The sequence below is a fragment of the Pan paniscus genome, chromosome 7, assembly GCF_029289425.2.
Source record: "Pan paniscus chromosome 7, NHGRI_mPanPan1-v2.0_pri, whole genome shotgun sequence".
NCBI lineage: Eukaryota > Metazoa > Chordata > Mammalia > Primates > Hominidae > Pan > Pan paniscus.
Window position 1 is genome coordinate 82,319,579 of NC_073256.2, and position 17,065 is coordinate 82,336,643.

At 35.2% G+C, this 17,065-nt stretch overlaps 1 protein-coding gene across 2 annotated transcripts in view; it reads right to left on the bottom strand.

The window, feature by feature from the left end:
- The window catches only part of MYBL1 (MYB proto-oncogene like 1), a 50,764-nt gene that overhangs the window by 19,738 nt on the left and 13,961 nt on the right, over positions 1-17,065 (bottom strand). For both annotated transcript variants that reach the window (XM_034966170.3, XM_034966169.3), the window contains exons 5-8: positions 15,442-15,662; positions 13,694-13,868; positions 11,230-11,304; positions 10,550-10,654 (exon numbers count right to left, since the gene is read on the bottom strand). In XM_034966170.3, the coding sequence (XP_034822061.2) occupies positions 10,550-10,654; positions 11,230-11,304; positions 13,694-13,868; positions 15,442-15,662 (576 nt within the window). The remainder of the gene's footprint in view (positions 1-10,549; positions 10,655-11,229; positions 11,305-13,693; positions 13,869-15,441; positions 15,663-17,065) is intronic.

A 17,065-nucleotide genomic window follows, 5' to 3' on the forward strand; every position in this document is an offset into this window, starting at 1 on the left:
GAAATAAAGTCTTTCCCAGACTTTTTCTTTTTAAATGGTGGGAATTCATCACCACTAGATCAGCCTTACAAGAAGTGCTCAAAAAAGTCCTATATCTGAAAGCAAAAAGATAACACACTATTATGAAAATATGTAAAAGTATAAAATTCACTAGTAGAGCAGGTACACAAAGGAGAAAGATAAAATAATCAAACCACTGTACTACAGAAAACCACCAAACTGCAATAATAAACATTAAGAGAGGAAGAAAGGAACAAAGAATACACAAAACCAGAAAATAATTAACAAAATGAAAAGAGTAAGTCTTCACATATCAGTAATAACCCTGCATGTAAACAGATTAAACTCCACACTTAAAAGACATAGACTAGCTGAATGGATTAAAAACACATGACCCAACTATATGCTGCCTACAAAAACTCATGTCACCTGTAAAGACACATACGGACTGAATGTAAAAGGATGGAAAAAGATATTCTATGGAAACAGAAACTAAAAGCAAGCAGGAATAGCTATACTCATATCAGATAAAGCATAATTTAAATTAAAAACTATAAAAAGAAGCTGGGCATGGTAGCACATGCCTGCAACCACAGCACTTTGGGAGGCCAAGGTGGGCTCAGGAGTTTGAAACCAGCCTCGGCAACATGGCAAAACTCCATCTCTACAAAAAAAAAAAAAAAAATTAGCTGGACATGGCAGCATATGCCTGTGGTCCCCGCTACTTGGGAGGCTGAGGTGAAAGCATCACCTTAGCCTGGAAGGTCGAGGTTACAGTGAGCCAAGATCACAGCACTGTATTTCAGCCTGGGGGGATGGAGTGAAACCCTGCCTCAAAAAAAAAAAAAAAACTATAAAAAAAGACAAAAAAGGTCAATATATAATGATAAAGGGATCAATTCAGCAAAAGAATATAATTGTAAATATATATGCACCAATATCAGAGCACCCAGCTACATCAAGCAAATACTATTTGATCTAAAAGGAGTAACAGATTCCAATAAAAAATAGTTGGAGACTTCAACACCCCATTCTCAGCAATGAAAGATCATCTAGACAGAAAAATCAACAAAGAAACAAACATTGGCTTTAAATTGCACATTTATACTGAATGAGCCTAACAGACATCTACAGAATATTTCATCCAATATCTGCAGAATATACATTCTTTTCATCAGCACATTCTCCAGGACAGACCACGTATTAGGCCACAAAATAAGTCTGAACAAATTTAACAGAATTAAAGACATATCAAATACCTTTTTTGACCACAATGAAATAAAACTAGAAATCAATAACAAAAGGAACTTTTGAAATCATAAACGGAAATTAAACAACATGCTCCTGAACAACCAATAGGTCAATGAAGAAATTAAGAAGGAAACCAAAACATTTCTGGAAACAAATGAAAAGTAGAAACAAACATACCAACACCTATGGGATACAGCAAAAGCAGTATCAAAAGGGAAGTTTATAGAAATAAATACCTACACCAAAAAAGTAGAAACATTTCAAATAAACAATGTAGCTAGAAAAATAAGAACAAACCAAACCCAAAGCTAGCAGAGGAAAATAAATAATAAAAATCAAAGCAGAAATAAACAAAACTGAGACAAATACAAATAATCAATGAAATGAGAAGTTGGCTTTTTAAAGAAATAAACAAAATTGACAAACTGCTGGCCAGACTAACCAAGAAAAAAAAAAGACCCAAATAAATAAAATCAGAAACAAAAAAGGAGACATTACAACTAATACCACAGGAATACAAAGGATCATTAGAGGTTATCATGAATAACTGTGTATCCAATTAGAAAACTTACCAGAAATGGATAAACTTCTGGATAGATATAATCTATCAAGATTGAACCAAGAAGAAACAGAAAACCTGAACAGACCAATTACAAGTAGCAAGACTGAATCTGCAATAAAACATCTCCTATAAAAGTAAAGCCCAGGACCCAATGGCTTCATTGCAGAATTCTACCAAACATATAAAGAAGAACTATCAATTCTTTTCCAATTCTCTCAGAAAACTGAAGAGTAAGGAATTTTTCCAAACTCATTCTACAAGGTCAACATTACCCTGATACCAAAACCAAATAAAGAAAACTGTAAGCCAATATCCCTGATGAACATAGATGCAAAAAGACATTCACCAAGATCAAATGGAATTTATCCCAGGGATGTAAGGATGATTCAACATACATAAATCAATAAATAAAATGAAATATCAATAGAATAAAGATTATCTCAATAGACATGAAAAATCATTTGATAAAATTCAACATCCCTTCACGATAAAAACTCTCAACAAGTTAACTATAGAAAAAACACACAATAAAGGCCATATATGACAAAACCACAGCCAACATCATACTGAACAAGGAAAAGTTGAAAGCTTTTTCTCTAAGATCTCAAATGAGACAAGGATGTCCATTTTCACCACTTCTATTCAACACAGTACTGGAAGTCCTAGCCAAAACAATTAGGCAAGAGAAAAAGAAAAGGCATCCAAAATGGAAAAAAGGAAGTCAAACTGTCCCCATTTGCAGACAACATGAACTTATATATAGAAAACCCTATAACCCTATATAAAGCTCCTCTAAAAAAACTCTTAGAACTGACAAACAAATGGGGTAATGTTGCAGGACAAAACATCAACACACAAAAAATCAGTCGTGTTTTGGCTGGGCACGGTGGCTCACGCCTGTAATATCAGCACTTTGGGAGGACAAGGCAGGAGGATCACTTGAGGTCAGGAGTTCAAGACCAGCCTGGGCAAGATAGCGAGACCCCCATCTCTAAAATTAAAAAATAAAATAAAATAAATCAGCAGTGTTTCTATACACCAACAACAAACTAGCACAAAAAGAAATCAAGAAAGCAATGCCATTTACAATAGCTACAAAAAAATAAAATACGTAGGATAAATTAAACCAAGAAGGTAAAAGATTTCTACAAGAAAAACTACAAAACACTGATAAAAAAAATTGAAGAGGACATGAAAAAATACAAAGATCTCCCATGTTCAAGAATTAGAAGAATTAATATTGTGAAAATGACCATATTACCAAAAGTAATCTACGGTTCAGTGCAATCTTTATCAAAATACCAATGACATTCTCCCCAAAAGTAGCAAAAACAATGCTAAAATTCATTTAAAAAACTACAAATAGCTAAAGTAATCCTGAGCAAAAAAACAAACAAACAAACAAACAAAAAAAACAAAGCTGGAGGCATCACACTAACACGCTTCCAAATATTCTATATAGAGCTGTAGTAGCCAAAACAGCATGGTACTGGAACAGAATACATAACCCAGAAATAAATCCACGCATTTACAGACTCTCAACAAAGGCACCAAGAACACTGATGGAAGAAGAGAGAGTCTCTTCAATAAATAATGCTGGGAAAACTGGATATCCATATGCAGAAAAATGAAACTAGCTCCCTATCTCTCACCATATTAAAAAAACCTCCTTTTTTGTGAAAGAAGAAAATCAATTCAAAATGGATGAAAGACTTAAATTTAACACCCAAAATATAAAACTACTAGAAGAAAACATAAAGGCTGGGCACAGTGGCCTCATGCCTGTAATCCCAGCACTTTGGGAGGCCGAGGCAGGCAGATCACTTGAGGTCAGGAGCTCGAGACCAGCCTGGCCAACATGGTGAAACCTCGTCTCTCCTAAAAATACCAAAAAATTAGCTGGGCGTGGTGGCAGGCGCCTGTAATTCCAGCTACTCAGGAGGCTGAGGCAGGAGAACCTCCAAAAGGCGGAGGTTGCAGTGAACCGAGATCGCGCCACTGCCACTGCACTCCAGCCTGGGTGACAAGAATGAAGCTTTGTCTCAAAAAAAGAAAGAAAACATAGGAGAAATGTTTTAGGACATTGTTTGGGCAAAAATTTTATGGGGAAGACCTCAAAAACACAGGCAGTAAAAGCAAAAATAGACAAATGGGATTATATTAAACTAAAAAGCTTCTGCACAGCAAAGGAGGCAATCAACAGAATGAAGAGAGAAATGATGTACAGGATGGGAGAAAATATTTGCAAACTATTAACCAACAAAGGATTAATATCTAGACTAGACAAAAAACTCAACAACAAAAAATACTAATAATAATCTGGTTTGGGTTTTGTTTTTTGGTTGTTTTTTTTTTTTTTTTTTTGAGATAAGGTCCGGCTCTGTTGCCCAGGCTACACTGCAATGGTGCCATCCCAGCTCACTGCACCCTCCACCTCCCAGGCTCGAGCCATCCTCCCACCTCAGCATTCTGAGTAGCTGGGACTACAGGTGCTCACCACCATGCCTGGCTAAGTTTTGTATTTTTTGTAAAGATGGGGTTTCACCATGTTGCCCAGGCTGGTCTCGAACTCATGAGCTCAAGCAATCTACCCACCTTAGCCTCTCAAAGTGTTGGAATTACAAGCACGAGACAAGGCACCCAGCCAATAATCTGACTTAAAATAGGCAAATGAGCTGAACCAATATTTCTCAAAAGAAAACATACAAATGGACAATGGGTATATTAAAAAATGCTCAATATCACTACTCATCAGGGAAATGCAAATCAAAACCACGATGAGATATCATCTCACCCTTGTCAGAATGACTATTATCAAAAAGACAAAAAATAACAGATGCTGGCAAAGATGTGGAGAAAGGGGAACTCTACTGTTGGAAGGAATGTAAATTAGTACAGCCATTATCAAAAACACTATGGAGGCTCTTCAAAAAACTAAAAATAGACTATGATATGATCCAGTAATCCCACTACTGGGTATGTATCCAAAGGAAAGAAAATCATATATGTACTTCCATGTTTATTACAGCACTATTCACAGATATGCAATCAACCTAATTGCCTATCAACAGATGAATAAAGCAAGAAAATGTGCTATGTCTGTATATTTATACACACACACATACATAGACACATAACCACATAATACTATTTAGCCATAAAAATAACATGAAATTCTATCATTTGTGGCAACACAAATGAAGTTGGAGGACATTATGTTAAATGAAATAAGCCAGGCAGAGAAAGATAAACACTGTAGGTTCTCACTTACATGTGGAAGCTAAAAAAGTAGATCTCATAGAAGTATAGAGAAGAATAGTGGCTACTAGAGGAGAAGAAGGGGAGCCAAGGAAGGGAAGCGGAGAAGGGAGAGTAGCCAAAGGTTGGTTAATGGATATATAAGTACAACTAGAGAGGAGGAGTAAGTTCCAGTGTTCTATAGCACTATAGGGTAACTATAATTAACAGCAACTTGTTGTATATTTTCAAATAGCTATAAAAGCAGGATTTAAATGTTCCCAACACAAAGAAATGATAAATGTTTGAGGTGATGGATATGCTAATTACCAAGACTTGACCAAGACACATTGCATACATGTATCAAAATAGTACACTGTACACCCAGAAAATATGTACAATTATTGTGTCAATTAAAAATAATAATAAAAGCAAAAAAAAACCCTTGTGCCTTATTTTATCATATACTATCCTGTTTCTTGTGTAGGTTCCCACTGCAGAGTAAAACCTGAAGTCAGAGACTATGTCATTTTTCTTTATCTCTTTAGAAATGTACACTAGGCAATTTACTTATCTTGCAAGCCTAGTTTTCTAGTGTTTTATAATTAAAAAATAAGAAAAGAGGCCTTGAAGAGTTATGAATGAGAAACAACATGTGAAGTGTGTAGCATTTTTCACAGGGCCCAGTTATCGCCCTCTTTGTGTGTTGGATCTTTTTCTCACCTGCATACCAACTGAAAGGTATGTGGTTTGGAGGGAACTCCAAACTTTCTGAGATGATGAAAATGTTCTATATTTCCAGCTGCTCAATATGGGAGCCACTAGCCATATAAGCAACTGATACGTGGCTAGTGCAACTAATGAACTGAATTTTAAGTTTTGTTTAAAATTAAATGTGGCTAGTAACTGCCATATGGTAGACAGCACACTGGAAGTCTATAGGAAGCACTGAATAATGGTAACTATTACTACTAAAAGTAAAAATTTTCAGAATGTTCTAGGGATTCACAACAAAATGTTACATTTCAACCTAAATAAGGTAATAAAACACTGTTGCAAAGCAAATTCGATGTGTTTTATAAATAAAAGAAATTAAAGTAATCTTATTTCATTTCATTATTTTCCATTTCATTAGCATAGCCACCTTCTGACTTGACAATCACTTTCAGGAGACAGCATGGTTTTCCTCTCATGCTGGAGGGAACACGTGGTTCCCTCCAAACCACATACCTTTCAGTTGGTATGCAGGTGAGAAAAAGATCCAACACACAAATAGGGCAATAACTGGGCCCAGTGAAAAAACCATAGGTTACAATCAGACAGACCTAAATGTGAATCTCTTTTTTTTTTTTTTTTTTTTTTTGAGACAGGGTCTCGCTCTGTCGTCCAGGCTGGAATGCACTGGCCCGCTCTCAGCTCACTGCAAACTCCACCTCCCAGGCTCAAGTGATCCTCCCACCTCACCTTCCCAAGTAGCTGGGACTACAGGAGCGCACCATCACACCTGGTTAGTTTTTGTATTTTTTGCAGAGACAGGGTTTCGCCATGTTGCCCAGGCTGGTCTCGAACTCCTGGCCTCAAGTGATCTGCCCGCCTCAGCCTCCCAAAGTGTTGGGATTACAGGCGTGAGTCACTACATTCGGCCCTAAATGTGAACTCTCTAATGAAATTCTACCCACTTAACAGAGTTAACATCAGGATTACCAAGCATACATATAAAACATTCACAAGAGTAGAGCTCAATGGATACTCAGTAAAATGGCAGTCAATATTGTCACATAACTGTTTAGGAAAAAAAACTTTAGGGAGGGCACGGTGGCTCATGCCTGTAATCCCAACACTTTGGGAGGCCAAGGCAGGTGGATCACGAGGTCAGGAAATCAAGACCATCCTGGCCAACATGATGAAACCCCGTTTCTACTAATAACACAAAAATTAGCTGGGTGTGGTGGCACATGCCTGTAATCTCAGCTACTCAGGAGGCTGAGGCAGGAGAATCGCTTGAACCAGGGAGTTGGAGGTTGCAGTGAGCCAAGATCACGCCACTGCACTCCAGCCGGGCGACAGTGTAAGACTCCAACACAAAAAGAAATAAAAAAAATGCTTCATATGGGTACGGAGTCTATTCTACTGGCTGCAGCAACTTCCCTCTAGATTTCAGAATATATACTTATTCAACCAAATCTTTATGAGAACAGATTTTAGATAGTTCTAAAAAGAAAATAACTTTCTTCCTTTTTAATGCAAAATATTCATTCTTTTAGTTATATTTTTCCTGTTAAATTAAAAAAGGGTAAGATTCTATTAAAAATCCAAAATGGTTTAAACATGACATAATCATCTACAAATGCTGATTCTCTAACCATAATTCTTTGTGGCTTTTTTTTTTTTTTGAGACAGGTTCTTGCTCTGTCACCCAGGCTGAAGTGCAGTGATATGATCATAGCTCACTGCAGCCTCAAACCCCTGAGCTTAAACAATCCTCCCCCGCTCAGCCTTTTGAGTAGCTGGGACTACAGGCACGTGCTACCATGCCTGGCTAATTTATTTATTTATTTTTAAGATGGGGTCTTGCTCTGTTGCCCAGGTTGGAGTGCAGGGGTGTGATAACTGCTGACTGCAGCCTCGACCTCCCAGGCTCAAGTGATCCTTCTGCCTCAGCCTCCTGAATAACTGGAACCACAGGCATGTGCCACCATGCCTATCTATTTCTTTTTAAATTTTTTGTAGAGATGGGGTCTCACTATGTTGCCAAGGCTGGTCTCAAACTCCTGGGCTTAAGTGACCCTCCCACCTCAGCCTCTCAAAGTCCTGAGATTACAGGCATGAGCCACCAAGCCCAGTCTATTTGTAGCTTCTTAACAAAACAAATTAACTTTAAGGTAAGTATATGTCAGGTCTTCCTAGTTGCTCATGGTTTTTGCAGTTTCAAAACAGAAACTGCAACATAGGGAAATCTTGTCTCTACAAAAAGTATTTTTTTTTATTAGCCAAGTGTGGTGGCACACACCTGTGGTCTTAGCTACCCAGGAAGCTGAGGTGGGAGGACTGCTTAAACCTAAGAGGCTGAGGCTGCAGTGAGCCATGATCGTACCACTGCACTCCAGCCTAGGCAACAGACCAAGACCCTGACTCAAAAAACCCCAAAAAAACAAAAAACAGAAATTGCTTTTCTTATGGTATATATCTTGCCTATTATAATCAATAAATATCATTTTTATTAATATCCTCTTAAGTAGTATAAAGACATCACCAGTTGCCTCATAATACTATTTCAAGATCTCAGGTTATCTTCTTAGTAATTTTGCCTGAGTTCCCAGTCACTCTCAATATTCTGTCCTCTCATTCAGTCCCAAACAAAAAATAAACAAACAAACCCTTTTCTAAATGTAAAAAGGGGCAAGGAATGGTGGCTCATGTCTATAATCCCAGTACTTTGGGAGGCCAAGGTGGGCAAATCACTTGAGGTTAGGTGTTCAAGACTAGCCTGGGGAATATGGTGAAATGCCATCTCTACTAAAACAATTTTAAAAATTAGCCGGGCATGTTGGTACATGCCTGTAATCCCAGCTACTCAGGAGGCTGAGGCAGGAGAATCACTTGAACCCAGGAGCCTTCTGGGTAGTTAGGACCACAGGTGTGCACCACCACACTTAGCTAATTAAAAAAAAAAAAAAAACTTTTTGTAGAGCCAAGATTGCACCACTGCACTCCCGCTTGAGTGAGAGAGTGAGACTCTGTCTCAAAAAAAATAATAATAATACTAATAAAAATAATAAGGCTCAAGGCATTATTTTAAATTTTTAAAAATGTTATTTAAAGGAAGGGTAGGATGAAGGGAGGGACAGGGAAATATATGTTAAAGAATACAAAATCACAGCTAGATAGAAGGAACAAGTTCTAGTGTTCTATATCACTGTAGGATGACTACAGTTAACAATATTAAATAGGTTCAAATAGTTAGAAGCAGGGATATTCAATGTTCCCAAGACAGAGAAATTATAACTAATTTGAGATGATGGATATGCTAATTACCATGATCTGGTCAGTATACATTACATGTACAGAAACATCACTGTGTACCCCACGAATATGTACAATTATTTCCCAATTTAAAAATTTTAATTTGGCTGGGTGCGGTGGCTCACGCCCTAATCCCAGCACTTTGGGAGGCTGAGGCAGGAGGATCACGAGGTCAGGAGATCGAGATCATCCTGGCTAACACGGTGAAACCTAGTCTCTACTAAAAATATAAAAAATTAGCTGGGCGTGGTGGCAGGCGCCTGCAGTCCCAGCTACTCAGAGGCTGAGGCAGGAGAATGGCGTGAACCCGGGAGGCGGAGCTTGCAGTGAGCCAAGATCACGCCACTGCACTCCAGCCTGGGCAACAGAGCAAGACTCTGTCTCAAAAAAAAAAAAGTTTTTTTTAATTTAAAAACCTAAGAAAAGTCATTTAAATATAAACTTGTATCTTTCTTTTAACCAATCTAGCATAACCTGCTTAATTCTACTAGAATGATTACCTTTGATCCTAATTTAACACTCCTAGTTAGTCTCATCAGCCAAATCTTACACAATAGTTTTCACATGTGGTAACCAACACCCAACATCTATATAAAATTTCTTCTTTTAGAAGAATTGTTTAGAGAGCATAAAATCTAAATGTTCCTTTTTCCATATATTTTTAGTGTTATTACTTTTTTAAATTTACTGAACTCATATTCTAAATCTAGTAAATAGGAAAAAATTTTCAAAGAGAATAAAAATAATTTTGGAGCTCATAAATCCCTCTACATCTATTCAATTCTTTATTTTAAAAAGAATTAAACCCATCATTACATGGAATGTCTAAAATAAAGCCAAAGCCTAATCTAAACACACATAATTTTCACAAATATATATGTGTGTATATTTATATATATATACACACATATATAAGATTTTACTTTACATCTGCTTTGCATTTATGACTCAAGAAGTATCCTAATACAGAACATTGTAAATTACGCTCAAAGAAATGCATATCAAAATCAGGCAACCTTGGGCCAGGCACAGCGGCTCACACCTATAATCCCAGCACTTTGGGAGGCCAAGGCAGGAGAATCACTTGAGCCCAGGAGTTTGAGACCAGCCTAAGCAACACGGTGAAACCCCATCTCTACAAAAATAAAAAAAAATTGTCAGGCATGGTGGCAGGCACCTGTAGTCCCAGCTACTTGAGAGGCTGAGGTGGGGCATCATTTGAGCCCAGGAGGTCAAGGCTTCAGTGAGCAGTGATTACACCACTGCATTTCTGCCTGGGTGACAGAGCAAGACCCTGTCTCAAAAAGAAAAAGAAAAAAACAGGCAACCTCAAAGTTGCAAATTAAAAAAAAACAAAACTATTTTTACTCCATATTAAAATCTGCAGTCATACTGAGTATGCTTTCTAGCTGATAAAAATGACAAAAAGCATATATGAAAGATTCTAACAATACAAATAACAAGCTTATTTCTTACTGATGGAATTCGCTTTCTTCTAACTTCATTCTCAGCTGACATAAGAAGCATCTCAAGTTCCTTTATTTTCTTTTCCTTATCAGGATCTTCATCAATGAAGGGTTGCTAAAATAAGTTAAATAAAAGAGAAAACAGGCTGCTTACATAATTACTTTATTATTAGTATTCTCATTTTTATTTTCTTCTATGCAACATGAAATATATTTTTTCTAATAAAGCTTAATGCTACTAAATACTAACTACTCATTATCACAATCCCTCTGGTATCTAAAGAGGTGCTGGTAAATATTTTCAACTTAACAGATTTGGGAAAATTTTAATGACTTAAAAAATGTTGCATCATCTCTATCAGCTGAAATGTATGTCTGAAATATTTTATATTTTTAAATCATAATACATACATTCTATACAATTTAGCAAAAATATGTCCATTCCCAACTTGAATGCTTTACCTTGAAAGAATGAAAGGACTACCATACTGGTATCATCAATCATCTTTGTACAGTTTATATTTCTTCAAACTCACTTACACACTTTCTTCTTTACAGTTAGAGTACTCCAAGTAGGACAGATCGTATTATTTTTATACTAGTTTAATAGATGAGGAAATAGATACTATTAGGCTTTTAAAAATGTGACTGAACACATTTCCTTTGGTTTTCGTTATAAGTAAAACTTACCTGAATAAAGGCAGAAGTAGGCTGAACATGTTCTATACAATTGCCTTCAGGTGACACATACTGATACCCAGGGATCTAAAAAGTAATTAATGCATTATTATCATACATATAATGCTATAAATGTTTAAAATCTGAAGCAAATGACAAAAACTTTTGACACAGTATCAACATAAAAAACTTAGAAAGTACCTGTATTAATTTTGAAATGTTATACCTATAATACTTTCTTATCTATTAAATAACTACAGCTCCACTCCTAGAATCTATGATTAAAAGTCGTAACACTTAGAAAAGACTTTTTTTCAGATGAAATATGAGAATTACTTAGCCTAGATTTATCAGCCAGTTTATTAAATCTGACATTCACCAAATATATTTAAACATCTACTATTAGAAGGGTTGCTCTATCTCCTAAAGAAAACAAAGTAATTGTGTTCCTATGTGTCCATATGAATGAAGCACTCACAAGGACAGAGACCTGAAGCAAGTTTTTCAATGTTCATATCTCCTACTTTTATCACCACCCCATGCCAAAGTCTTCTTCTATTACTTGTCTTAGAAAAACAATCAGAATCACTCACATACTTTTAATAGATATACTGATGATAGGCTAAGTATCATTCTGCTTCTTTTCTAAAACATCTGTAATAAGAATTTTCAAGATACATATAAATTCAGTAAGCAGTAGTGGAAAGAAATATGAGAGGAGGTGTTTTTAAAAGCCTTAAAATCGGGGCCGGGTACAGTGGCCCACCCCTGTAATTCCAGCACTTTGGGAGGCTGAGGGGGTATGGTCGCTTGAGCCCAGGAGTCCAAGACCAGCCTGGGCAACATGGCAAGACCCTGTCTTTACAAAAAATAAAAAAATTAGCCAGGTGTAGTGGAGCACGCCTGTAGTCCCAGCTACTCAGGAGGCCGAAGCAGGAGGATCACATGAGCCCAGAAGGTTGAGGCTGCAGTGAGCTGTGTGAGCACCACTGCATTCCAGCCTGGTAACAGAAAGAGATTCTGTCTCAAAAAGAAAAAAAAAAAAGCCTTAAAATCAAAAACCATAAATATGAAATTGTCTGCTTTCCGTAATGGTCTACCTAAATCACTATATAATGCAGAATCATTATGTATAACTTCTAACATAGAACTTAACTTTTAGAATACTCGATTAGTACCACTTATCGCTCGACTTGGTAACTCTAATGAATTAGAAACGTATCTTTCCCAAACTTTTCATGAAAATCTGTGACAGTATTTTAAACCCATCTATTCTTTTATCAAGTCACACATATAATAAAATTATTTTATTAGTTTAAATTAATTGAATAATGAATATATCTAAATTAAAAAGGAAACAATTCTTACAGTATAAGAAATATCCTCATCTTTCCAACATATTTAGATTAAGACTGTTAAATACTCTGTTGGCCCCATGTATTATCTTTCTACGAGTTAAAAAAATAAATTTAAATGATAAACTTTCTAAGACAGAAGCAGAATGTTTCAGTTTATGCTGCTGAAATCTAGACTCTAAAGAAAAATGTGAAGAAACATAATAAAAACCTTGAGGTATTGAGTATCAGCAGATAATTATACTGTCTTCACATGTTTTCCTATTGTTAATGAAAATGTCATTACTCTAAGTGGTTCTTTTAAAATGATGCTTAAAAAACTTAACAATGTCCACAAAACGTCAAAAATCAAATCTGAGGCATAGTAAGCACAGATTTTTAATATCTTGCCCAATTTTATCTTTTGGTAGACAACTACTAAGTCCTGACTTAATCTTTACAATTTATGTGACAAGAACCAAGAATTGCTCATTGTGAAAAATGGCATAACAGGTAGACAGGGAAATGTAAAACAAATCTCATGAAGACTCCTACACTAATTTCTTCCAAGTAGAAAAATGCACTGTAAGGGACAACACAGAGCTTGCCCCATTTTGAGCTCGTATAATACCTACTTTAATGAATCATCTAAACAAAGACTAAAATTACCCAAGTGATTAGTTACTAGGGGGAAAAGCAAAGTTGAATGCCAGCAAAGTCCAATTAATTACCACACCCCCAAAACAATTACTTATTTTTGCTACTTTCTCTTTTAAGCCATTTTATATATACCTACCTCTTAGAGATAAGCAATACTATAATTACGCCAAAATTTTTTAAATGGAAAGTACAATAGAATGTTAAAGCACAGATGACCATTAGCTTTGAATCATAAATGAAGATTCAAAGAATCAGAGTATTAGGAAATGTACATAGTTTCTTAATGTAAAAATTACATATAAAAGGAAACATTTTAATAAATTTGTTCCCAAAATATTTATAAATCAAAGTTACACATTGTTTTCAGTTTGTCTATTTACCCTTTAATATGCATTGTATTTGTCCTATTAAGAAACCAAACATCTTCCCATATAGCAACTTAAGAAAATTTTTTAAATAATAAAGGTATTAAAAGTATGTGCCTGAACAGGTATGTAAAACTGATTCTGGGTTTGCATATGATCCATAGCTGCACAAGGTTTGTGTTGAAGTTTAGATGAAGGTCGTTCTGATTTTATTCCGTCTTGTAAATAGCCCTCCTGTTCCACTTTTCTTCGCATAGTAGAATTCCAATGATTTTTGATAGAATTATCAGTCCTAAGAAAGGAAAGGTATGATTTAAAAAGAAAAAAGGATTCCACAGATTTCAACACTGTGTTAACTTGTACAAAGTGCTTAAAACAAATTTTTACACTGATGAAATTAGATACTTTTTTCTTAATTTTTCTTTTGGAGTTTCTACTCAGGAAGATAGGTATTTTTTAAAAATTCAAAAGATAAACTGTATGTGCATATGTCAGGCATAGTTCTAAGCACCAGAAATATTGCAGTGAATAAGGCAAAGTAGGTCACTGCTCTCGTGGAGCTTACACTCTCCTTGGAAGTGTGGGAGTGGGAAGGAAGGAAGAATAGAAAAACAAATAAATGAATAAAAAATTCACTACAATGCAAATAAAGTAGGATAAGAAAAGTGGGTAACGGAGTAATTTTGGTTTGGTTAGAACAAACCAGCTATACAAGAACAGAAAGAAAAAAAGAGCATTCCAGATAAAGAGTATAGCAAGGGCCAAGGTCTTAAGCCAGGAACAAACATGATCATGAAAAGCAAATCACAAACTAAAGAATCCCAGTATTCTTTTTCACTTCTTAGAACAAAATATTTATGGTAAGAAAGAATTCATTGGCTCCCTTCTTATCTAAGGTTCCCTTTATAAAAATGAAAATCTTCAACCTATGGTTACTTGCAAATTTCATCCCTCATAAAATATACACACATAAAGCAGGTTTTCAGTAAATGTTAAGGCACTAAGCTAGGTTCTATGGAAAGTAAGAAGACGTATAAGAGATTAAAAGCATCTAGACCTGGTTTAATAACTTGAATAAAAAATTTAACACTATGCCTTAATATCTTATCTATAAAACAAAGATAGCAATGTTTGCTCTGTATACTTTCCAAGTCTATAAAAATTAAGAATACATGTAAAAGCACTTAATGCTATAAAGTACTATACAGATAGAGATTACAGCAACAAAAGACAAATGCGTATCTTCTAAGTTATGAATTTTCACAAGGTTGTTGGTCTGCTGTACTAAACGCTATTAGAAAACATATGAACCAGTACAATGTAGAGTGTACTTAGCACATCACTGCCTCTGAGGAAAATTTGGTATTTTAGCCACATCGATATACATACTACTTCCATGGTTTGGATCATACCATAATTAATTAAGATTGAATTTTCCCCAACACACTTTCATAGCAGTTTACTGCAGCTAGCATATCATTCCCTGGTCTTACACATAGAACGCAATATGAAAGAAATCTTAGATTTAGATTCTTTTCCAACAGAGTTTATACAAAGGGGGTCTCACTTGATTGACACTGATATGTCAACATGATTTTAGGAGTGTACTAAATGTTTATATAATCTAAAATCTATCATTTTATTGTACAAATTATTGCCATAAAATAATTCATTAAAAAAGTAATCATACCCTTTACCACAGAATTTAGTACAAATGGTCCCAAAAGGTTGCTTATGTTATATAGTCTACATTTTAATTACAAATTTAAAAAAAAAGTCATCGGGGACTTGCAAATGTATTTAACAGTAAGGTAATAAAGGTCATGTTTAAGTACAGAAAAATATATATACATTTATATAAGCACCTTCCTGGAAGTAGTTTGGCAATTTCTGCCCAACGATTTCCCAACCGCTTATGTGCTTCATAGATGATCCTGTCCTCCTCTTCTGTCCAGGAAGATTTCTTTACCTCAGGATTCAGATGATTATGCCATCTTTCTCTACACTGCTTGCCTATTCTTCCTTTTAAATGTTTTGCAATTAAAGACCATCTTTTTGGCCCATATTTCTGAACTAATTCAATAACCTAGGAAACAGAAAAAGTTTAAAAAAGTATTACCTTCAAAGAATTTTAAAACATAATTTAAGAATACCATTTTAAATAAATGCATTAAATCCAAGCCACAACTACAATTTGTTAAAAAAAAAAATTACCAATAAATACCCCTTTAGCATTTGCCAGCTTCAAAAACTGATTCCAAACTCATCTAAAAATCCAAGGGGCTAATTAAAGACTCTTGAAATTCAATTGCTTTCACACACTATTAATTTGAAATAACTGTAAACATGCTGAAACTTGTACATTTTCTACTCCTACATCTAAAAAAAAAAAAAAACAAAAAAAAAAAACGCTTCAGCCAAAAGCAAAAAACAAAAATACAATTAGGAAGCAGAAAGATTCTACCAAGTTATTGGTTGTCATTTCTTCCTTTCTCAAACTGAAAGGACACAGATTACATATTCTTTTTTCCACATTTTACAGTTGTTTTTATTTCACCTAAAATTGCAAGAATAGTTATTCCAGCCCACTTTATCTCACTGCCCTATGTCAAATATCATCTCATAAACATTTTATATTGGTAGACTAAGTTTAATGTATGTTGATATTTTCACTATATGTGTCTATTTACTATCTTTAAAAACTACAATTTCAGGCTTTGGTAAATGCATTTTTAAACAAGATCACACATTTTAAAACTTAGGAGTAGCCATCAAGTAAATCAGAGCAGTCTAGGTGAAGTAACTTTAAAGTTTGTTCTGGCTGGGCATGATGGCTCAGCCTCTAATCCCAGCATTTTGAGTGGCCAAGATGGGCAGATTACTTGAGCCCAGGAGTTCAAGACCAGCCTGGGCAACATAGCGAGATTCCATCTCTACTTATTTAAAAAATTTTTTAAATAAGAATAACAAATAAAGTTTGTTTTGAGCAGGAGTAAGGATGCTCTAATTCCTCAACTGCATTAGCAACTTTAATGACTTAAAGGGCATTAACTAAAGAGTGCAGAAACACTTCTATTCATCTCCAACTTTATAGCACAAACAATGACCTTGGTTTTTAAATCACAAAACCTTTGGAAACATGATGCTCTGACATCTGTCTAATCCTGGGACTCATTATAGGTTAAGAGAAAAAGTTAAGAATGACTTCCGTGCATATCAAGTTATTAGATGTAAAAATAAAATGAAAATCTGTTTTAAAATGTTAATTAGATTTTTGACAAAAAACTATACCCTAATAGTTGTGAAACTGAGCTCAAAACAAGGTAACTAACCTTACAGCAAGTATTTTTCCTTCTGCAAACCAAACTCTCAGAAAGAAAGGGCTGTATGTTATACTTGGTTTGACTCAATTTTCTAAAAACCCAACATTTCCAGACACTTAACATTCAATTCTTATGCAAGTAGCCTCCGGAGAACAAAATCAAAGTG